Source organism: Thermobia domestica, chromosome 12 (assembly GCF_964235325.1).
Source record: "Thermobia domestica chromosome 12, izTheDome1.hap1.1, whole genome shotgun sequence".
NCBI classification, from domain to species: Eukaryota; Metazoa; Arthropoda; class Insecta; order Zygentoma; family Lepismatidae; genus Thermobia; species Thermobia domestica.
The window spans coordinates 120,809,368-120,835,476 of NC_137465.1; the positions used below are offsets into that span (position 1 = coordinate 120,809,368).

At 34.9% G+C, this 26,109-nt stretch overlaps 1 protein-coding gene across 24 annotated transcripts in view; it reads right to left on the bottom strand.

Moving 5' to 3' along the window:
• The window catches only part of para (sodium voltage-gated channel paralytic), a 651,733-nt gene that overhangs the window by 175,411 nt on the left and 450,213 nt on the right, over positions 1-26,109 (bottom strand). For all 24 annotated transcript variants that reach the window (XM_081734028.1, XM_081734020.1, XM_081734025.1 and 21 more), the window contains one exon: positions 19,671-19,883. In XM_081734028.1, coding sequence (XP_081590154.1) covers positions 19,671-19,883 — 213 coding nt within the window. The remainder of the gene's footprint in view (positions 1-19,670; positions 19,884-26,109) is intronic.

A 26,109-nucleotide genomic window follows, 5' to 3' on the forward strand; every position in this document is an offset into this window, starting at 1 on the left:
ATAGTTCCCCAAGTAGTAGTGATACGCCTATAACGGGAGAAATAAAGCAGATGAGAAAACAAATTAAAGACAAAGTGGAAGGAGTAGAACCTTTAACAACAGCCCAATCATTTGGTAAGATTGCAACGAAATATTATAGTAAAAGAAATGATAGTGTATTTGGAATAAGAGCTGCAGAAGAAGATGGAAAAATAATAAATAAGATAGGAAATTTGGAAATTAAAGTGAATTGTGATGATTTGATAATTAATGGTAAAACTTATAAAGGAACAGAAGGTCTATGGGAGTTGTTAACGATGAATACTAATAAAACCATTGAAGATTATGATGATGACGATTTCGAACAGTACAAGGAAATAATAATAGAATCAGATGCTGCCTTCCAAAAATATAATCGAGATAAAAAAGTAGCATCTAGTAGAGGTTCTAAGTACATTAATATTATCAAGCCTATTTGGGATAATTATATTAAACCATCTTTACCTCCAACACCACCAAGAAAGAAAACACCAAAGTCTGGTGAAGGAATTAAACAATATACCGAGATACCTAAAGAATATATATGGATGGATGACGTGAGAAAGCTTATAGATAGGCTAATTGTTATAGATGGAGAAGAAAAGGCTGGAAATGATAACTTTTACAATGAGAAAGTAGGTATAGTGAGTATGATTAATAACAAGCTTTCACAATTTATTCCTAATGATCCAAAAGGTATAGGTTATTTGATAAAGATATTGAATACATTACCACCACGATTCTGGAATGATGAGAAGCTTGGGAAAGGAATAATAAATAAGATTTTAAACATGAAGGGGATACCAGAGTTACATATACCAGGCTTCAGATTTTGCGGGCCTTTTACGAAACTTCAAGAAAGGTTAGAAAGAGGTGATGAAGGTATTAACCCATTAGATGAGGCTTGTAAAGAGCACGATATATACTACAGAGACAATAAAGATACAGAGTCAAGACATATTGCAGATAAGGAACTAGAAACTAAAGCGTGGAAAAGAGCATTTAGTAGTGATGCATCAATTGGTGAACGACTAGCTGCTTTTGGAGTTGGTACTGCTATGAATGCTAAGGTTAAGTTGGGATGGGGATTATAAGTTTTTAATTGTTATTATGTATGAGTCTTTTATGGATACGCCCCATAGAAGTGTTGTTTTTACACTTAGTCTAAAGCTTATCAACACATTAAGCCACAACTTGTTTAAACGTTTACAAGACTTTTAGACCCTTCACATGTGAAGGGCCAAGGATTAGACTTACTAAAACATTGGCAAGAAATTAAACGAAGTAAGAGAATGATTAAGGTGTTTGGTAAATTTTTCCTCGGTCGACTTTCCGACAATGCTAATATTTATACAGCTATACAAACACAAAACAAAACAACGGAAGACAAACTTATTTCAGGCACATACTACCACCCAGACCTCATAGTTCACATTGCATCATGGGTTTCCAAGCTTTATGACGATTTAACCATCAAGCATTGTTTCAAGATTTTCTTTATAATAAATGGATAGTGTTGAGAGTTACGAGTTACAGAGCTTTAAGGCTAACACAAGAACATTTAATAATTTGAATGAAGCTAACAAAGATATTGAGTTCGATTTCGATGTGGGGGATGGGTTCGTACATCCACACAAACCAGATTGTCATATGACTTTTGAAGTTGTTGGTGCATCAGTTGGAGGAACATTTGGTGCAAACGATACTATAAAACTTGTAGATACTTCTTCCCATTCTTCTTTTCTCAAATTGAGGTTAGAAAGCATGGAGTTGTTATAGATAAGATTGAACTACCTGGAATAACATCTACAGCTGTCGGAACATTAAAGATTTCCAAGCCAGAAGTTGAATATCTAAAACAAGCAGGATTTGAAACAGATGATAAACTTGGCCTAAGAAAGGACTTTAGTGTTTTGTACCCATTAAGATTAATTCCAGGCTTCTTAAGTGATTATAAAGAGGTTATGTGGAAAGGTGGATTGAGAATAACATTTACAAAAGCTAACAACAATAACGATGTTTTATACAAATGGACTGGATCAGGAGCAGCTCCTCATGATGGAAAAATAACAATAAAAAGTATGGAGATAAGAATGCCTATTGTTGAATACGAATCTAATTACGAAAACAAGTTAAAGTTGAATATTCTTAAAGAACCCAAAATCATGCTTTCATTCCATACTTATCAATGTGTTCAGAAGACTGTTGTAGGTTCTTTCTTGGAGTTTGATGTTACTACTCAATTTAATTCTAGACAATTTGATATGCCTGATTTCGTAGTTGTAATGTTCCAAACTGATAGAAGTGGCAAACAAACAGCAGATGCAAGTAAGTTTGATCATTGTAAGGTAAAGAATATCTATCTTAAGAATGGGAGGAATGAGGTATTTCCAAAAGAATCAAGAAACTTAGATATTGCTAACAAGGATTACTTTAAGATGTACGAAGATTATACTACGTTTAAGAGAATAACATGTGGCAACACCGAAATGTACTATGACCCTAAAGAGTTTATAGATAACAGACCAATGTATGTGATTAATTGTAGTAAGAGGAAGAATGTATCGGTAAATGAGAGAACAAACATAAAGATTTTTGTAGACTTTGCAGAAGCTGTGGCTGCTGATACTATATGTTATGCGATTTTAATTGGGCGAAAGAACTTTACATATGATCCCAAGAATGAGAAAGTAGTAGAAGAGTTTTAGATAGTTAACAAAATATCAACGGACATATAGAGATTTTAAAGGTGAGTGTTTTGCTCACCTTACGGTTCAAGGATCTAAGGGTCAGTATCACTGGCCCTTTATCAGTTACCCATAGGCGACCATGTAAGAGAAAAATATCAAAAAACAGTATTCGACTTTAAAGGGTATCGAAAAGATACCCTTGCATCCTCAAACTGTTTTCATTAACGATTGTTTTATGGAAGTTTTCCATAAAACGAAATTGACAAAAATGATTAAATATTTTTTGGTGAAGATAAAAATTGAAGAGTGTTGATTGATTTTCTATATAATAAATACGATGGCGAGTCATATTGAACTTTTAAACAAGCTTGGAAGTCTTGAACAAAAACAAGTTATTGGATTAAGAGAATTAGAATTAGATACAGAATTTAAGATTGTGAAAATGGAAAAGATTAAAACTAAGTTTGGAAAGAGCATATTAGTTGAGTGTGAGAAGTTCAAGGTTTTTCTTCCACCTAGATTTACAAAACACTTAACAGATAAAATGATTGATGAGATCGTTAAAGATGGAATAAAAATCAAATACACTGGTCTAAAAGAAAACTATCCAACTGTTGAGTTCTGTATGTAAATCCAAAAAATGAACAAAAATGAACAAAAATATGTCGTCAGAAGTAAAAAATGGAGTGGTTAGAAATGGATCCCCAAAAGAAGTTTATACTTACTAACAATTTCAATGTAATTGTAAAAAATGTGCAAACCGAAGTTCAAGTAGTTTTTGATATTAACGGCTGTCTATTCAGCTTGAATTATGATCAGTGGACAGAGTTTAAGAAGTCATTGTTTCCTATTGAGAACGAGGTTAGCAGAAGATTCCATTATCAGTATCCGAACTTGTAATTTTAAGTATGTTCTAAGTGTTTTATGGTTATAAAGCCATAAAACTGAGATCTTTGAACATACACAATGCATAAAGAGAAGCAGTACTTTTGAATGTCATTCGAATTTTAAATATCCATACATAAATAAGAGATTTATTTGAGTTTTTAAATAATATCCTTAAAGTTATGCAACCTACAATACATTCAAAAAAATTTAAATTTATTTCTCTATTGATTGACGTTTGAATTTTGAAAATCGGTTAATATTTGACGATGTTATAGCCAATTCAAAATTTCGGGAATTTTTTACGGGTTTATTTTTTAGTTTTCGGGAAAATGTTATTCTTTAAAAAAGTCTTAGAATTTTATTGTGATTATGGTAGTATTTTTTTATTTTTTCGATTTGATGAAAATTAGTAGAGATATTGAAAAAGGGAAACATATCCTGAGGGTTATGCAACCATTTATGCATTTTAAAAAAAATGGTTATGTCATTAGTATTCATTTGCCGTTTGAATTTTGAAAATCGGTTAATAAATAAGGATGATATAAGCATTTTTCATTTTTGCCCCTGAAATTTCAGAAGTTATGCATCCCGCAACACTTACCCCTGTAAAGTATGCAACCCGCAATACACATATGGGCTATCCAAAAATGCAATCAGATTGCCAAAATATTCAATAGAAGCCAAGATATAGATAATCTTATTGTTATATATTTTGAATTTACCGCTTCTATACTCATGCTCTCTCTAAAGGATTGTATGTTGGTAAGAGAACCAAGAGATTCAATGTATTACGTTTTCTCCCCGAAGGAGACTACGTCACGGATTCAATGACGTCAGTTATTACGTTTTCTCCCCAAAGGAGACTACGTCATTGTACAGCTCCCTCTGTCCACTGCTAGCTAGAAGCTCTGTTGAAGGAAGAGAGTTGCTAAGTGCATATATGTATGTTGGCATGAGGAGAAGGAAAGAGAATCGGATTAGACAGTCCTGTGCTGGTACTGGAATCGTTCAAATGAATCAGTAACAGATCACCTGTTCCGGAGTTGTATGTAATCTTTGTATGTATTCCTTCTCATTGAGTTTTTAAAGCTAATTATTAACGGATATCCATGATTCAAGTGTCAAATGAAAGCTTATAAACTGGAGATTAAGATGCAATAAATATATTTTGTGTAGGATTCCATTGTAAGTTTTTAGATGTAAGTTTAGGTGTAAAATTCTTCTATGGTTATATATCATAAAAGTAGATTGAAGATGTATCCTGTATGGGGTCAATGTGGGGAAGATGTAATTTTCGATGTGCATAATTAGATTCTATGCTGGGGGATTTCATATATAAAAAAGTCTGGTTTGAGGAAGTGGCCCCAGATTGGTTTTATGAATACTACTTAGGTAGGAGAGTCCTAACTCTTCAAATTATTATTTTCTATCATATTGAGATGGAAACACATGAAATAGTGCCACTCACTTATTTAAAAAGAAATTCTTTTATTCACGAAATATGAAGCACATTGTGTGATTACTGAGCTATGACCGCTATTACGGAATATGCACTCATTGCTTGCAAGTTTTTGAATGTGCAAGTTGCTGACCTAAGAAGCATAGGTAAGAAGTTAAATTCTAAACATAATGGACGAAAGAAATTATTTATTCACTTTTTACAAATGACAAATTATGAAGGTATGAAATATAATTTCTGGACCTTACCAACAGATACATTTCTCAATTGCTCAATAGCCTTTGTACTTAAAATATATTAAAATTGTTGTCACAATGGGCGAAGTACTAATCATCTGGGCATATTTTTGAATTTGGGGAGCAAATTTTTTGAGTTAAAATTTCATAATTTTTTGGTATATTTTTGTAGTTTTTGTTGGTTCAGGTCAGATTAGGTTATATTAGATTAGATTAGGTTAGGTTAGCTTAGGTTACTTTCGGTAAGGTCAAGTTAATTTTGTATTGGCTTCCCAGTTCCAAAACTATCCCATCATATGTAAATCTTAAAAAAAAAATAAATAAAAAAATTTAAAAAAAATTGGATGGTAGCGCCGGTCCAGAAATTCATACAGACGACGCATTAGGCTCTTTATACAGTTGGATACTAACAAATACATGGACATGCTAGGTCGTCGGAAAGCCATAGACTGTATTATTCGGTCTTTTCGTTTTCGGGGTGAGGTGCGAGGAATCTAAAGATATAGGGAGGAGACCATATTTATCACCTGCATGCTACATCTATATAATCAGAATGGGGGAATTCTTGAAGTTTGAGGAGAGATCCACTAACATGTCTGGATAAAACACTGGCCATAGAAGATAATAGTAATTTACAATAATATAAGTGTGTAATATTGTGTGTTTGGCCATCAATGGACTTCCAAATTACTGAAATGATTTCACAGAAATTTTCCCCAATGTGTTCAACAGTGGCATATTTAGGATTTTGTTTCGGGGGGTTTATGCACAACACGTGAATAAGCACTTAATTTTTTCCTTTTGGATGCCGACAAATTTTAATGAAGTTTTGCATATAACAAATTTATTTCGGGGGGGGGTGCTTGAGCCCGATGGCACCCCCTAAATACGCCACTGGATATAGAATACCTTTTGTTAAGCTTTGGCTCTCATTATGAACAGCGTAAGGATAATAGTTAACAAGGTAAATGAAAAATTAATTATTCTTGAAGGGATATCACATGGTACAAGGGGCTTTTCAAAACATGGAATATGTACACTCATGTCCAAAATGAGTGTCGCATATCTATAACTGCCTTCTTGTAAGAATATAATTTGATAATGATTTTGCAGGTACTTTTAATGTTGATACTATGTGTATAATCGGGAAATTTATATTTGTGGTAAATTTCAAAGGAAAAGAATTATAAATACGAAAATTAGAATGAGTAAAACAAAAGGTTCCTAAATGGACAAGAAATTTTTATTGTTCTTATTTACTGCTCTTTTGACATGAAATTTGCCACATACATGTCTTTGCCGATTATACACATAGGGCCTACTAACATTATAAGAATACCGGGCGAATTCGTTATCAAATTATATTCCTACAACAACATATTGATAGACATGCGAAAAATAATTTTGGACATGAGTGTACATATTCTTTTCTTGCACAAGGTCAATATGACGAACGCAGATAAGTATGAGGGATATTTTTGAATCGCCTGAGTTGAGAAGCGACTTTGAAGTGCGGGACTTCCGGAACTTCAGTAAATGCAAATTTTCGGTAAGAAGTTTCTGGACATTTAGTAGTAACAATAGTAGTAATAGTAGGTGTTTGCTTTGATCAGATTTCATTTAAGTTATGAAGTTTCCTGAGCCACACGTCAAATAGCAGTGTATGTTTCGTATAATTTTTCATTACCTTATATTCTATCAGGAAACGAACAGGCATTTTGGTTAATTGTATACTAGTTCTTACAAAAAAATATTCCTAACATTACGAACACGTGATAACGGTCGAAAATTCTTATACAGTACTTTTCCTGATGCAATCGTTCAAAAGAAAAACTAGTAATGTATGTTATCAAAAAAAAAGAAAAAAAACACGGCAACATCACTATAATATTTAACAGTAATACAATAAAGTAAATTAAACAATTCATATCTACATAATCAAATCTATTGTTTCCATATCCTATCATTTGGTCAGAAAATGTGTACGGTACACACTCTAATCCAAATGCTCCCCTTAATTTTCTTTAATGAATTGTTCCGTTAGAGTGTTGTGCCCTTGACTTAAGAACGCTTTGCAAAACATCTTCAAAACAATGGAAAATAGAATATTACTTTTAAAAAAAGAGATCCAATATTTACTTAAGAAGTATGAAATAAAGTGATCAGTGTCTTGGAGATATTGGATATCATTCAATAACTTGTCTCTCAATTACGACAATCAATAGGTAGGATTATAAATTATATAGTCAATTTACAATAAAAATTCAACGCATCTGAGTGATTCTCTAAAAACAAAATTGAAAATTATTTCACTTGGCACACTATTAGCGTTATCGAGAGTACACAGATTAGTAAGAAAAATTTAATAGAGAAAGGGTAATATGGTTGTGTAGGGATGGTAACGTAACGAAAAATTATATCAGGTAGTCTAAAGAGTATTGAGCTTTTCATGCACGAAATGGCGCTAGTGTTCCAAATCACAGGGTATATGAGTTGCAGCAGATCTGGAAATTTGGATATCTAAGTTGCTCTTCGTTATTGTGGGTGATTAATCACAGCATGGCAAAAGTCGATCAAGACCGGCATGTCAGCACTTATGACATCGTCAAGGACATATATGATGTGTCAAACTATTTGGAGAAAGCTGGCTACTGAAAGGAGCTCAATATTTGAGTGCCACATGATTTGACTCAACATCATTTGTGCGATCGAATTTCTATCTACCAATTTCTACTCGAATTCGAGCCATTTCTGAAGCTATTGATCGCGAATGATGAAATGCGAATAACCTACGACAACAATTTGCGAGAAAGGTCGTAGTCGTAGCGAGAAGAAGCTCCACAGTCTGTAGCAAAGCCCACACTAAAGCCCAAGAAGTGCACTTGATGAGATTGGAAGGTCACAGTGCATCACGAACTACTGCCGCCAGGCAGAACAATAGACTCGGAAATTTACTGTAGACAATTAGCAGGAGCACACGTAGGAATTCAAAACAAACGACCGGAACTGATCAACAGAAAGAGTGTTGTATATCACGCTGACAACTCACTCTCACACATCTTTAACTACCCGCCAAAAATTAAGAAAACTTGGCCGGGAGGTTTTGATGCACCCACCATATAACCCAGACCTTGTACTGTTAGACTATCATTTGTTTCGGTCTCTGGAGAACATTTTGAATTGCGTTCAATTAATTTCAAAAGAGGCTCGTGAAAATCACGTATTATTATTTTTTGACCTGAACCACGAATGTTTTATAGTGAAGAGATTATTGTGTTGCCAGAAAATGGCAGAAGGTCATCAGACAAAATGGTGCAAATGTGATTTCATAACGTTATTTTAAATCAGAATTAATGTTTCTCCATTTTGACCTCCAAAAGCTCAATAACTTTTAGACCACCTGATACATTGTGTAATTTTGTAACGAAGACTTATGTATTTATTGTCTGCTTTTCTTTGCTTTCCAAAATGCAGAATTTTCCCCTGTAATACGAAATCCAGTACTTGATTACTTCTTAAATAATTTTTCAAGTCTTTCTCAAAAAGTTTTGGTATAAGACTCAATTTCGAGGACATTTTGTTATATGTTCATCCAATTCTTATCTAAATATCCAAGATCCATATATAAGCTGGCATTTGCAATTTTTACAAAACTAATAGACATAAACTAATAGTCACTGAATTCCATATGGAAAGATGGAAACTACTATATCATAAAAACAAATATACAGCATACAACATTTAAAATATTTTCGTTGCAGAATGTTTTACATAAAAGTAGTACTTCTTGTTAGTTCATCCTTGTATATTCATTTTACTCTTTTAGATTTAAGTTTGTACTTTTATATTCCCAAGAACATAAAGAGTATGCATACTGGAAGCTATTTGAACGTTAAAAACAAGAATTTATTTCTAACGTTTTTAAAAGTGGAAAATTTCAGTTACGTATGTACATTTTATTGTAATTTGACTGATTTCAACTATTATCGAAAGAATATATAGAAAATTTAATTATTTAATAAAGCTCAACGTTCCATTTCAGCATTGAAGGTAAATGAAACAGATTCTTATACATTAGCACGAACTAAAAAAAAGTAACAAGAGCGAGAATGCTACACCATGAGCGATCTCATTGCCTACGGAACATTGAATATTATATTTTTATAGCAGAAATGTTTGTTCTTTGCACGGTGAGAATAAGTTTTGGAAAGTAGTTAAACCCTCATTACCCCTTAGGATATGCATCTCAATGAAGGCGTAATGATAAAAATGTGTAATGTCACCCCTTCCCTATCCACCTTTCATTCATTTTCACTCGATGTCGATGGAGCTGATCTTAAAGTGAAACGTCATAATGTTGCTGTTCATCTCAGTGATGCAGAAAACTATGGCTTGGACACTAATTTTGGACGTTTTCGATTATTTTTACATGTCAACTATTTTGTACACTTACCTCTTACTTCCATGCAGGTAGAGGATGAATTTGGACTTAGAGGATGTCAAGAATGTCACTATCCTTCTCAGCGACCTCGAAAGCAAAGGATTCGACACTAATATTGGTTGTTTTCGACCATTTCTACATTCCAACCCCTCCCGCCCCTAAGAGTAACAGGGCTGTCTTTCCCCGCAATACAGCACCTCGAGTGTTAATTAATTACCTCAGAGATCCAGAAAATCATGAATCGACATCAATTTCTGCCGTTTTGTTTATTTTTACATGTCACCAGTTCGCGCCCTCCTAGAGGTGATAGGGTTGTCTTACCGCACATTATTTGTTTCCAAATTGTAAGTTTTATGTATACAAAGTTTAGGAAGTTGCGCGAGGCGTTCCAGACTTATACTGAATGATACACATTTGTTTACATAGGTAATCGTTTGTTTATAACGAGGAGTTTATATACCGAGTTTCACGTTCCTACTTTAAGGAGTTCGTGAGATATTGAATTTTCGCAAAAATTATGACCCCTGCTTCAACCTGCAAATGACATGCATTTTAATCAAAGTAACATGATAGAAACCTAATTCGAGGTAGGTGATGACTATTTGTAAAGAATCATATCAATCGGCTCAGCCGTTTTCCCGTTATTCAATAACAAAAAACTTCGTTTTCATTTTTTAAATAATAGATTGCGAGCACTAGATTCATGTTTCGAACTTTTGATACAGTTTATATAGTTTGCAATACATTTTTTATAGAGAAGCAAACAAAACTGTATATTTAAATTGACTTTTTCATATTTAACTTGTTGACCAAAAATAAATAAGCTAAATAAATAAATACAAATAAAAATAAAGAGAGAGAGAGAGAGAGAGAGAGAGAGAAGATACGAAAGAGTACAACTACTAATAAGATTACTAGATGTTGTTGGTAATATATTAACACTGCATCTTTTGAATGTAACATCCATTTCTCACAGAATCACGGTATCAGGATAAAGACGCATTTAATAATCAAGAATGGCAATTTTAGAACAGTCACCCAAACGAATCTCTGTATAAACGATCAGTTGAAGCTATTTGTACTTCGTACTCTCATAATACATTGTACGTACTATTAGCATACATGTAGTAATGAAGAGCGAGCGTTCCTGGGAACCCTTGGTCGAAGAGGTGTAAAACTTTTACAGGTCATTCATCCTAAGTGAGGCTTTTTTCTTTTTTTGTTTTGTTTTCCTCAACCACACCAGAAAAACGCCACGACGTTCCTAACATACTAGACACAGGCCGTTTTCTTTCTTCGCCAATTCCCTAGGCAGTGTAATCGGCGAGGAACATCATTCTCATACATGACGAACCTAGACAGGCCATATTTGCCAATAATGCATCGAAATATAATTCCTAACCTAAGCTATTGTACATACTAATGAATGAAGATAAGAACCCATTGAGACAATAAGGACGGTCAGTAATTATAGGAATTCTTTAAATCACCACTACCTGAATCTACGTTATATCCTGATAAAAATTTATATAGCAATTACCATATATCCAACGGTAATATCAGAGTTGGATATTGTACAAAATTATAATACTTTAAGACGTGTAGGATGGACCTAATAATATAGGTATATATTTATACTGATTAAACTACCTAGGTATTTAATTGATACAATACAGTAATATAAGGAACGTTGGAAAAACAAATTTTATTTTATAAATGAAATGAAAATAATTTGATCGATTACTCGTTGTCTCATGTGATTTTCTATATTCCTTTCGCTGTTTAGAAATTTTCTATTTATTCTAGTTCCCTAACCAATAGTATTTTATGTGGCAAAAATAGAAAACAAATTAAACAGAGACAAGTACTAAGCAAAATCGCTACTTAAAAAAAACAAAAAAAACTAGGACTCATCTCTTGTAATGTTGCTGAAAGCTATCATTCTTTGCGATCCCTTTGAGGTATGAAAATCTCAAAACTCATATCGCCTTATGCAGAGTCGTTTTGACGTATGATTAGCGTCATACTAAAGGCCTGACTACTACAGGAAAAATATGTTAGTTGAACGCTTTAGTATGGCACTAATCACGCGTCAGAACGACTCTGCATAAGTCCAATAGAGTCTAAGATCAACTAAAAGGAAAGGTAAACTTATGATGTTTTGCTTAAGAATGCTAAACTTCAAATGAGCGTTTCTTAGTAAATGTAAAGTGATACCCAAACTATATCATTACTAGCAACATGCCTGTTCTTCGCACGGGGAAAATACTAAAATGAGGGCTGAATTTGGATTTAAATGGCATCGAAAGTGTCACCGTTCATCTCAGCGTCTCCGTAAACTATGGATTAGACACTAATATATCGGTCATTTTCGATCATGCTTTTATATCTCCTTCCTCTCCCTCCCCAACTTGCGAGGCTAAATTTGGATTTAAATGTCATCGGAAGTGTCACTTTAATCTCAGCGACGCAAAAACTATGAATTCGACACTAATATCGGTCATTTTCGATCATTTTTAAATATCTTCCCCTTCCCTCCTCTAAGTTGCACCGTCAAAGTGAAATGATAAAAACTATCCCAGACTCGATCTTCATCTATGTTGAAAATTTGATCGGGTTGTCAATCTAAAATGGTGGAATTTTCGTAATCGGACAGCGTTTCAGCTCGATACTGGTATAGCACCAATAATAAAGTAAAATGCAACGTTGGCACATCATTCGAGGAAAGAAAGAATGAAATAATCTGGAGCGTGAAATACCCTGAGTCAAGGAGAATGGAAAGGGGGACAAATTAAAGAACAAAGGAGTAGACCTATTTGCAGGGCCCACGACTGTGGCGTCAGCACTACAAGGGGGTAGAGGTAGGAGAGAGGAGGTATACGAGGAAGACAAACAAATGAAAATAAGTCGTGTCGTTTTCTGACAGGTTTACTGTAAGAGGTAAGCGTGCGGAAGCTAATATCCCAACTGAAGTCGCCTGTTTCTATGGCCGGGTCCTACCCTAGATTTATTGATTTAGGTATGTGTGGAAGGAAAGAGCTAAGAGAATGGTTCGGGTCGCAAACGCCGAGGTCACAGCGGCCCTGTTAGGTAAGATGAGGAGTGGGGAAGGCAGCAGCCCTGGGCAGTGTAGAGACGGTAGCATCCCGGCATTCACCTGGCGGGACTGCGGAAAAGCATGAAAAACCGCAGTCGGGATGACTGGATCGTGTCATTCCTTGTGTCCGGTGCTTGCTTGTGTATATTTCTTTTCTATATGATTATTATTATTATTATTATTATTATTATTATTATTATTATTATTATTATTATTATTAGTAGTAGTAGTAGTAGTAGTAGTAGTAGTAGTAGTAGTAGTAGTAGTAGTAGTAGTAGTAGTAGTATGATTATTGTGATTCGGGTCTAGCCATTAGTTTATGCGTTGCTGCTATTGACTCTACGCACTAAGTTCTATGAGAGCAGTATATCGGTGTTGTTTACTCAAGAAGAAACAACGGGTCAGTAAATCCAATTAACTGGTGGTCTGTGATACACTTGAACAAAGTTGGCAAAGGTCGCAACCTGTACGTACACAGATTATTTGTCTGAGTGAATTTGATCGTTATTCCCAGAGTGCAGTGGTTGTAGGGTGGCTAGCTAATGCGACCGCTCTGGATGAATTGAGAGTAGTTCTGTGTTATCGATTTCACCTGTGACACGTGTGTTTTGAGGACGTGAAATGTATTCAATGCAAGAAAAAGCTGAAATGGTGCTCCTTCATGCAGCTGGAAAGAGTCAACGGGAAGCAGCAGCAGAATATCACAGGCGTCATCCAAATCAGGTGGCACCGTCCCACCAACTCATTTCGCTATTCATGGCACGCTTTAAAGCCACAGGTAGCGTGGCGGAAAGGCCCCGTAGTGGACGACCACGAACTGCAATATCTTGCGACATGACTATTGATGTGCTTGCAAAAGTGGCAGTTAGTCCTGAAATACCAACACGGAAGATTGTACAAGACGCGTCCATATCTCAGAAGTCGGTCTCCAGAATTTTATCACGTGAACGGTATCATCTTTACATGATACATTTGGTACAAGCGTTACATGGGGATGACAAAGACAGACGAACAGGGTTCTGTGAGTGGTTTCACTGGACACGAACACAACATTATATGCTAGAGGCTGACATTTTATTCAGTGATGAGGCTACTTTCCACCTCAACGGCACAGTCAACAGACACAATGCTGTGTGTTAGTCTCGCGAGAATCCCCACATAGTTGTTGAAGCGCACAATCAAGCCGATCCGCGAGTGAATGTGTGGTGTGGAATACACGGCAAAGTCATTTTAAGTCCCGTGTTTTTGCCCGATAGGTTAATATCAGACCAGTATCTACATCATCTGCACACTACATTACAGCCGTATCTGAATAAAATGCCTTTGGTATCGCGGCATGTATTTTATTTCCAGCACGATGGAGCACCGCCACATTACAGCCGCATAGTGCAACAATGGCTCAACGAGGTGCTTCCTGGCCGATGGATTGGTCCAAGGGGTCCCGTGGAATGGCCAGACCAGATCACCTGACCTCACGCTATTGTCTTTTACTTGTGGGGGTATCTAAAGTCCGTTGTGTATCGGAACAGACCCAGAACCGTGGAACAGCTGCAGGAGAATATTCGGAAGGTGTGTAGAGCAATAACACTCCAAACACGCCAGGGTGTGGTAGTGTGCGACGCCGTACCCGTTTGTGTCACCAGCAGAAGGGACACCAATTTGAGCACCTATTAACATAGTGCCCAGGACTGTTACGTCTAGAAGCAAGTGCCGTGCGTGCGTGAGGTATGTACATTTCTTCTCACTAACATGCACAGTAAACCTGTCAGAACGACACGACTTATTTTCATTTGTTTGTCTTCTTTGTACACCTCCTCTCTCCTCCCCCTCCCCCTTGTGGTGCTGACGCCACTATCGTGGACCCTGCAAATAGGTCTGCTCTTTTGTTCTTTAATTTGCTCCCCTTTTTATTCTCCTTGGCTCAGGGTATTTCACGCTCCAGATTACTTCATTCCATCTTGTCCTCCACTGACGTGGCAACGTGCATTTTCTTTATTATTGGGTGCTATACCACTGTCGAGCTGAAAAGGTTGGTCCGATTTCGAAAATGCCACCATTTTAGATTGACAACCCACACTTGCCAATCAAAATGCTCTCTTATCATTTCTTCATATCTTCAATAGTTACCGAGTTGGCCTGTGGCAAGGGACTTTCGATTCGCTCTGTATATATATGTGCCCTCTACCTCACCTACGTTGAAAAATTGATTGAGATCGGTCAGGTGGTCCAAGAGTCACAAACATAGTCACTTTCAGGTACGACAGGCAAATAAATGTTGAATCAAGAGAAGTTGATTTCTTTTGCTTAGTTTCCATCATAAGAGTATAATGTATGACAGTTTATATAGCTTCTTGAGTGTCACGATAGTTTTGGTAACAAATATCTCAAAGAGGTGGTGAATGCTACAGATAAATCATAGAAAGAAAATAAATTGACTTGCAAGGGATGTTGAGAAGACTAATAGCTGATGTAAGTTCGCAAGCTGTGAAGGAATAGATGCAATCTATTCAATTTATTACACCAAAGAAAATATTAAAACATGTGATATATTGAAATGTACTCGTTTCTTACTTTTCCACTTATTTCCATGATTTAAAAACTCAAAGTAAGCCTGAAAGATGTGCACAAACTCCGGGAGGTGATTCGTGACATCAAAAGAAGACAAAAAGTCCTCTTGCATATTATCGAATTCCGCATCGTGTAAGAGTGACAGGAGTGCCAATTTGGAATCGGAAATCGAATCCTGACAATTAAAACGAAATAAAAAGATGTGGATAGCGTATCCGACAACATGCAAGAGGACTTTTTGTCTTCTTTTGATGTCATGAATCACCTATCGGAGTTTGTGCACATCTTTCAGGTTCACCTTGTATATATAGTACGAGTTCATCGAACTCATTCGATTTGAATCAAACTTGTCTTGGATGTAGATTTTGACCTACTATTCAAAGCTTGTCAAGATACTATGCACAAAGTTATCGACAAAAATCAATTCATTATGTATAGTACAAAGGTAATAAATACTGTTTAAATATTAATTAAGAGGATAGAACAGCAGCAAGAGCAAAGTAATATTGATTAATGATTACCAATTTAGTTACAAACTATCTCTGAAATTCTTTGAAAATTTCCGCTGTGACCAGACCTGCTGTATAGAAGTTAATTTTCAATTCCTTGTGAATAACATTCTTTACAATTCTATTGCAGGTAAATGATTCACTCTTATACCCAGGGCCTAAAATTCAACGAAATCACAGCTCCACACTGGTAAAAATTTTATATAGTATAGAAAAACTACTTTAGTCAGCATTTGTTTTGACATATAATCAGTGTTCTGTCCAGTACATCATGTTACCAGCGACCAAAAATTATTATTATTATTAGGTAGGAAAATTTTGGCATCTAGAGCAAACAAAAGGCATTAGGATACATATTTAATTGTAATATATTAAACCATAACATACAGGAAACAAACCGGCAAGAAAAATAGTCACACTGGAAGAAAAAGTTACTTTTTCTTACATAAGAATTTCACCGTCATTCTTCCGTGATCATCACGCTGTCTCAGTCTGTTTTCTGCCGAGGCAAATACACCGTTATACCAGGGCTGTTCCTTTGACTTCCTACCAACTTCAAAACGCCAGCCATTTCATAACAGCAGGGGTTGGGCTAAAATCTTCCAACGGACCCTTATTTATATTAACGTGAAGGTAACTTTCACAGTAGTGGGAGCCAAAGAGAATCTGTTATCTGTTTTCAATATGTCGTAGTCACTTATAAGTCTTTCAACATCGAAAGAAGATAGTTTCGAAGCAACAACTCGGGCTAGACTTGTTGACAGAGCATGAAATGACTGATTTCCACAGATTTTCATGAGAAATCTTTTAGCGTCCAGACCTTTCAACATACTGCACGATGATGCCTCTCTATATTGAATTGCGAACTGCAATCTGTATTAGGACAAATAACTTTGTGGCATTCTCTTAGGGCAATCATCAGTTACATCCTCTTGCAAAACACGCAAAGGCTCCAAAGCAACAATACTGTCTTCATACAGCAAACGCTGACTAACAAAGTTAATTATGGAATCCAGGACTTCGTAGCGTACTACAGTAAAATCTCTTTTCTCACTGTCATATTTGTTATGGGATTTATTGCGACGTGTGTTACGATTAAGTTGAATACCATGTAATGAGTACTGCATTTCTCCGTTGACGTTCTCTTGCACACGTTCGTTTAAAAACGTTTTTTCCCACCCGCCTAACAGAGGTTTCTCTTTCATACTTTCCAATTGTGCTACAGTTCTATTTTTATTTGTTATTATGTCCAAAAGAAACATTTCATCACTCTCAAACTTGTGTTGGCAGTTCTTGAAAACATATAGAGCGTATGTCACAAGACACAGAAGATGAAGGCGATCTACTTCTATCCATTTACGCAGATGACCATTGGCTTCATTACATCCATGGCTTTCCATTTGCAATTAAAGGCAGCTTGGATACCAATTTTTTTTAGGAGAGTAGTGAGCATACTGAATGAAAATTCTGTCCACCTGACGTCAAAATTCTGGGTAGTGCAAAACTTTTAAGTTATTTTCTAAAGCTACCATCGTTAAACTTTTCGTTCGCTGCCCTGAAGAGTGATAGAAAGCACACAGTCCAGATGCTGCTTGTATGACAGATGAAACTTCTTGGACATTCTTGGTGACATCTTTCCATGCTAAATTAATGCGAGGGGCAGCACATCAAATTGCGGATGCGATGCGGATACGCATCAAATTGCGTTAATACGTGAAACAAATAAAAATACTCCGAGTCGGTGAAGTACTTCTCCACTGACAAGACCATGTACTCTTTTACCCAACATGCCCAACTTGGCCCAAATTTACTGCGTTATAGGCTACTGCCTACTGTACCTGTTCATACTGCTGACTGTGAGCGCGATTTCTCAAAACCGGGTAATATTTAGTCAGTAATGGGTGCCCACACTAAGAAATTCCCTGTATAATTTTACTAAGGCTTTGAATTCCAATGTTCCATATAAAAACAAATAGACCTAATGTCCAACGCCCAGCAACATGGAAAATTGAATACCCTATGCTGCTTGTAGGCACAAAGTACTGGTAAATCAACTAGACGAGAACCATGTGTTAGGTGTAGTGTCTGCAAGCATAAAGACGACCTAAAGGAACATTGGCTTACCTTTTGTTTCTTTATTTCCTTCCTCTGTTCCATTTTCGTTATTGTTTCTAAAGTAATCAAATTACTTTACCAAAGACAACAATGCAGCATCGTCACCAAACAGCGAACACTAATCTATAGAAAAAAGAATTAACCCGGGCTGGCTAGCGAGATTTTTTTCCCATGAAACTTACGAACGGATAATGTTTTCTGGGTTATGATTGGTTGTTGAGAGTCTACCTTGCTTCGGCTAAATTTTTGGCGGTTATATATGTATGTTATCTCTGGTAGTACATATTTCTATAACGGATTCAAAGAATCGTGTAATTTTTATCTACAAAACAACACATTTCATTATATCGGAAAGGTGTAATGTCCTATTGAAACAACAGATAAACGTGTAGTTAGTTGCATATTTTAATACTATATGAATGCAACCGAAAACGTTTGAAAACTAAATATAATTAAAAAGTTCCTTCACCTCAAAATTGGCAAGGGTTTTCCCTGCCATCTAGGAGACACCTATACGTATTAACTCTGGCTTAATATCATATACTGGCAGTTATATGGAATTGAGTAACCCATTGCATAATGAATGTATTGAATCAGTAAGACTTAGTTTGACACACTAAATGCGTTTAAATGCATAATCCGAGAAAAGTAAGGTACTCACATTAATACCACTCCACACTTTAAGAATTACAGTTCCACACTCCTTTTCTACAGTTCCACAAAGTGTAAAGTACTCCACTCAATTTTAGGCCCTGCTTATACCGAAGAAAATCATGTACAGTCACTAAGTTTATGATTACGTAAAATAGAAATCAAATGAAGGATATTTTATTACAACTATACGTAAGTTTCTTGTGTAAATACTATCAATTTAATGGGAAGATATGAAAAAAGCTCAACGAGTAAGAAGAAAGTCACATATAAAACGATCAAAGTGGTTTGAGTAATTCTATCAGGTAGTGTAGGTAAGCATCAACGTTTGGGGCGACGAATAAGTTTTCCTGTAGGATGTTTAATAAACAATGGATCTTGTTATATGGTTAGCTGTCGTTGGTTCACAGAGAATTGACCTATTGACAACATAGTCAACTTACAGAGTGATTATAATCCCATATACTGTATACTCTTAATTTCAGAAGACTGAATATAACTTTGTCTGGTGATCGGTTTCACAGGTTTCACAGCGTGATGAAGAGAGAAAGAAAGATAACAATGTGACTTGGCACTGCAGCGTCGACCAAGGAGTAGGTAGGTTTTCTGAGTACTTTAAAATCAGTCAGCGTTTGTAAGACAATATAAAACAAAAGTTACATATTAGTGGCCATTCTCCATTCAAATTTACCTTTAAATTGGATTCACTCCCAATAGCGTAATGATATTCACTGGAATTTCATTCACACATATATCGTTTATATTGAATACTTACGTTTTCGATACGGCCAACCGTATATGACATCGGAATTGTAGACGATGTTTGATTGCACTTTTATATTCACTATAAGATTTTGAATCACATTCCTAAAAAGCAGACCCAAAAGATGCACGACACTTTGAGGCATTTAAAAAAAAAAAAAAATTTGATTTCACTATTCTTCTTTGTTAATATAAAGATAACTTTTTATGTAAAGATATTTTGAAGCACTACTTACTTTCATTTTCCATGAACTTAGTCCAAGTTTCATCCGTCAAATTCCCCCACTCTCCATCTAAAGGGAAATTTTTTACGCACTTCTGTGTAAGGACCCCCATATAGATTTGGAGACCCAATAAGGCAAATACAGAAAGAGAAAACATAGTGAGGATAATCACATCTCGGAGATTCTTCACAGACTCTATAACAGCACCTACGATGGTCTTCAAACCTGTGGACAAAATTTTAAGGTATTAATGTTATATTACGACAGAAAAAATCTACTGTGGAAGCTATTTTCTATAACAGAAGACTGTAAACGTGTAAAGCGGAAATTACATTATTAAAAGACTTTTGAAAGAAAGCATATATTATACAGAATTGTGTTGAGATGTTAAGCTAAGTACATATTTTAACTGCTATTATTCATAAAGATGAGCCAGATATTTGTCTGCACGAAAGTTAGATAAACACAGCACTATTTAAACATTGTTTCTATGTTTATTGATTATTTATTTACTGTATATCATTGCATCTAAATTAAACTATTTTTTCATAAAATTCTCGGGGGGTGCTCACTTAAAAATATCCACATAAGAATGCAGTGTACAGTTCGTTTAAAACAAAGATACGGTTCCATTGTATTAACTTCTTCGCTCAACTGCGATTGTTATCTAATTTAAACTAATCCATATATGAAACTAACCACAACATTCACTATCATCTTTCTGATTTTTTAACGCAAACTCTTGCCCTTTTTTTAAATGACAAATGATGACAATGTCTATTATGTGAAAACGTTAGAACCTGTTGTTGGACAAAGTTGCACTTACATTGATATTTATTAGTGCATTATTCTTATTTGAAGGAATGAAGAAAAAAGCACAAACCCTAGGTTCAAAATTTGACACTGATGCATCCACCAATATGCGCTAGGTCTTGCACATGTAGACAGCAGATAAATATACCTAATTATTATCATTAAAAAATACGTTTCACATAAACGTTTAAATTTGTAGAAATACAAAATCAATAAATTTGTAGAAATACTATCAAATTATTTTACCGTTACAAGGTCGTTTTCTTTCAGAAGTAAATACATATGTATCGAAATGAAAAACTCGTATCATATTTTCACAAAGTTTCATATTTTCTTAAACATAATATGTTTTGGTTCATAAAATGAGTCATATTTTAGATCCAAACAAAGGTAGGCTATAACAGATAATAAAAAGTACGTAGAATATAATACGAATAGACAAAAAAAAATCATAACAAAAATAAAAGTTTACAAGAGTAGATTTACATCAATGTTGAAGTGTTTTCGACGGAATTATTTATCTCCACTGTTAGGCGGTGCTATATATTTCGGGCATTGTTCTGGGTCAATCATCAGAACAAATTCAAAAAGGTAAAAGTATAAAAGTAGAAATTACAATACGTTAAGACATGTCATTACAAGACTTAAAGATGAAATACAAAGAAAAAGAGCAAAAATTGAATTAAACAAACTGCAAATTAACGTGTCCAAATTATTATGCGATAAATGCTTACCGTTATTGTCAATTATTTTATTTCTTTGCAGCACAAGAAAGTCACATCTTTATATTTAACATTACGATACTGTGAACTCGGTGACCATTGAACAGCTTGGGCAGTTAATATGTACTTTATATATAAATGTCTGTCATGATTAGTTCTGAATTCTTTCTTTTAATAAAAAATGTCCCAAAAATGCAGTAGATAGGGTAAGTTTGAACAGTACATTATTTTAACATTAAAGATTTCTTGATGACACGTAGAAGCTATATATTGCGATGTCCTAACGTTCATATTACATTTCGTCATGCCTCCATACATTTACTGCTCACTCCTTTTCATTAAAGCTATCCATTTACAATTAAATAATAATGCACACATTTTACAAATTAGATGGTACACATTAATTAACAAAATTCATAAAGTTCATAGATCCGGAATGTTGAGTTATGTATATTTGGCCACCTTCTTTTCCAAATAAAATAATTACCGATAACACGAAAATTCATTATGACAATTTTGTAATGTTAAGTTTCAGCCTTTTCTTTGTGTTCTTGTTAATATGTCTTAATTTAAGTTTTGCCTGTGCGTTTCAATCTTTTTATCTTTGATCTAATGATGGACGTACACCAGTGTCTGAAATATACTGACAAGTAGATTTGTTTGTTTTAGGAGGCAATTTGGGTAAGATTTTATTTTATTTTATGTTAATTTTTAAAATTAGCTTCCTTGTTCATGTCTTCTGGTCAGATGATTATATTTTTTGTTTCCGTGTCGCTCTTTTTTAGTATTTTATGTGTTCATATTATGTTAGATAAGCTTGACGTGCTCTATTCTTACTTTCCGTGTATCTTAATAACAACATGCTTCTTTCAGCGTGCGTGCCTTTCAGTGGCAATATATATATATATATATATATATATATATATATATATATATATATATACAGGGTGTTTCAAAACAACACCGACAACGTTTGGGAGGTGATTCCTCACATCAAAATAAGACGAAAAGTATAGACCAACCTGGGTACACAAATGCTTCCTTACAGAGTAATAGGCTGCCGAAAACACCCTACGGTCTTATAATTTGAAGTACTCACAAACCACCTCTATAAAAATTGTTACGGAAGTACCGCAGGATTCTGAAACATGAATATTTGGATAGGGCACATACTAGTTCCTAAATAAAGTCTTGACCCGACTACTGTAGGTCCCATAGTTTCGGAGCTATGGACGTTTAAAATTCATTTTTTCATGTTTTCGGCAGCCTATAACTCCGAAAGGAAGCATATATATATATATATATATATATATATATATATATATATATATATATATATATATATATATATATATATATATATATATATAGATAGATAGATAGATAGATAGATAGATAGATAGACAGATGTGTGTGTGTGTATTGGCCACTTCTCCTCCTTATTTTTCCTTTCACCAGCACCTGTTGTGTCGGTCGTGGTCAATTACCATTAACCAATACATAATGGTATATACTGATTAATGAGGTCTAAGAAATTGAACCTTTGACTTCTTACATAATTCGCTATGCTTGACCAGAGACATGCGGAATTGAATCTGTATCCTTATATAATTGGCGCTTTTACACATAGACGAAGTCGAGATTGTAGATAAGACATCTTGATTTTTGCCTTTACAGTAACACACACAAATCGTAGTGTTTTCTCATTTGAAATTTTATATTTAGAGGTAAAAGTAACATTTAAGCCAGTATGTTAATTTTAGAGCTATTGAAGGTTAGAAATTAAATTGAAATTGAAAATGTTGCATTGATAAATCAATATAAATACAGTGATCTACACTTGACTTTACCATATGTAGAAAATGCTTTAGGCATTTACTGTGAAAGAAATACGTTTAGAAAAGTTGCTAATCAATCCATTGGAGAATATGTGTTTCAGTCTAATTGCAAATATAGAGCAAACATTGAAACAGTAAATTTAAAGGTATGCTGTTTAAAAAAAAAACTAACTGATATCAGAGGTTGAAAGAAGAGTACGCCCGTAGCAAAAGTCTTAGTTTGGCATACATTGAGAGAAAATTGAAACTGGATAGTAATAACAACAATGTCAGAAGAAAAGTTGTAGAACGGACAGCACAGAGAATCCGTAATAAATATTTTAATAATTGCAGCTCTGATAATTATTGTAAATTTAGGCCCAGTTACAATAAAGAAAATGTAGTACCTGTTGTGACGGGCAATCTAGCACATATAACACCATGTTCTCATGTTCTCGTGTTCCCATGTTAGCACGAGAAGTATCTCCGTTATAAATTAAATACGGAAAGAGAAATATGCACAGACGTGTTCAAATTATTAGACTCACGCTTGAAAACTGCAAAGTTGATGTTTCAGTCCTAATTTCGGAGTTCTGGAACATGTAATTTAATGATTAAATCACCAACATAGGATCCTTCATTTGTTTACTGTATAGTTGAAGTGGTGATATCACCGCTGAACAGCAGATGGCATTAGTAGAGGGGAGGGAGTTCTGAAAGTGGTATTTCAGTTGTAGACAACTATTGTGGTTTCTATTAACAAGTTACAATCCGAAGTATTGTGATTGCAGTCGTAAGCAGTTACAATATTCAAAGCGTTCAACAGTTCGAATGGGCCAGTTTAAAGTGATCGTGACGTGTTTTGTGTATTAATCTTTTATTCTGTGAAGTCCCGTAATCGCAGCATAATGGGAAAAGCCAGAGACCTTTCAAGTGGAAGTTGTCAAAACACTTCTGGCGGAAAGAGGATATACACAACGACAAATTGCTAGTAGAGTTGGGATAGGGCAAAATCTGTGAGTAAAATCTGCGATGAGCAAAAAGTAAATGTATCAACAAAATAAGGTTGGAAGTGTGAGCGAATACCAAAGCTATTGCCAAGAAGTATCAGAAAACTAAAAAGATTGGCACTGGGAAACAGAAACGCAATTTCTAGAGACTTAAGCATAAAAATGGCTGAGTATGATGTAGACATTTCGCCTGAAAATGTTCGAAGGATTCTTTATACTGAGGGAATAAAAGCACTCAGACCAAGAAAGAAAGCAAAAATTACTCCTATCATGGCAAAGAAGCGCCTCGAATGGGCACGAGGCCTAGAACATTGGACTGCTGATGATTGGAGAATAGGTGTTTCAGTGATGAATCATGTGTCTTCGTGTCTGATGAATGTTCACAATATGTGCAATGTCGACCTGGGGAGGAATTCAAGTTGGAATGCCTCCAACAAACTGTGAAGCATCCTACTACAGTCATGGTCTGGCGTGTGATATCTGTCTTCGGGCCTGGGAAATTATATATAAAAGAGGGAACAATGAAGCATGACCAATACCTACAATTTCTTCAAGAAGAACTGCTTTCCCAGACTGCAGTCTGGTTTGATGACGCACACTTCATCTTTATGCATGACGGAGCCCTATGCCACCGGGGCAAAACTGTGACAAAATTCTTCGAGAACAACGAAATTAGTGTTCTTCCGTGGCCGAGCAATAGTTCTGATATGAACCCGATTGAAAACCCTTGGAGCTTCATGAAGGAAAAACTAAAGAAGAAGCATATTACAACCAAACATCAATTGATCGAGAATATCAACAATTTGTGGTATCATGATGCTGAATTGAAGTCAAAGTGTGCTAAATTCGTATATAGCATGCCACAAAGGATAAAAGACCTAATAAAGAATAACGGATTTCATACGAAACATAAATCTTTGTGTGAAACATCATTTTCTTGTAAGTGTTCCGTTTCATTTTTTTTCCAATTTAGATACACACACTGCATAGCATTTATATTTGAATATCACATACGCGTTTGTTTTATTGATATTGAAAAGCATGTGCCATGTCCACAAGAAATTAGAAACAGAACAGTAATTTGGACCAAGTTCAAACGCGTTTTCTGACGTAATATTGTAAAAACAGTAAAATATTCAGAAATTGAATGTTGAGCCTAATAATTTGAACACGTCTGTAATATCAAGTGGAAAACAGAAAATGTAGAAATTAAAGCAAGATCAGTAAAAAGAGTTAAATTTGTTGATTACTCAGAGGTCCAGAAAGATATATGTGTGTTCCTGTAGAAGTAAGTATTTTGAAAATTCGGACAGAGTGGAGAAGTATGTAATTAATAAGGAAAACAATTAGCCACATCAAAAAATAAATAAAATAAGAAATAAATAATAAAATAAAACTGTCAATGATTAGAATTAACTTTTTGTATTGTTAGATCTAATGCCAAGTAATTAGAAAATATTGTTGTAAAATTAAATCAATGTGAAAGTAGTAATAGCTGATACAAATGTATTCCAGCAGGAGCAAGTCAGAAAAATTAAAATCGTATGTGATTTCGTCGAAAGTATTGAAAGTAGGCCGTCACTCAATAGTGAGTAAAGTAATAATAGTGCGAAAGAACATAGCCTGATACAAGTTTCTTGCACAAATGGTGTTGTTGATATCATCGAGGGGATCTGTACAAATGAAACAAATGATGTTGACGCAAGTGGAAAAAAATTGAAAATACATTTGGCCAGAGTATGGTCCTAAGTACTATAGATTTTAAGAATATACAATTTTTGGATTTTGCATTGCCAAGCGAAAGTGAAAGTAAATTCTGTGCTTGTTCATTGTGTATTTTGAGGACTGCGATGCGATAGAGTATATCTAACCCCTCGACCCTGTGCCTTGTTATATAAATAGTTGTGTGCCCTTTCAGTCATGTTGTGTTATTAGCACACACACGGTGGTTAAAATAAGTTTTACGAAAAATGAAACTAAAAGTATCGTTGTTAGTATGCAGCTTGCTTGCCAATACCAAATAAGTGGGATAATTGTTTTTGTGTTATTTTATTTTATATGCATGCCTGCTATAATAATAATAATAATA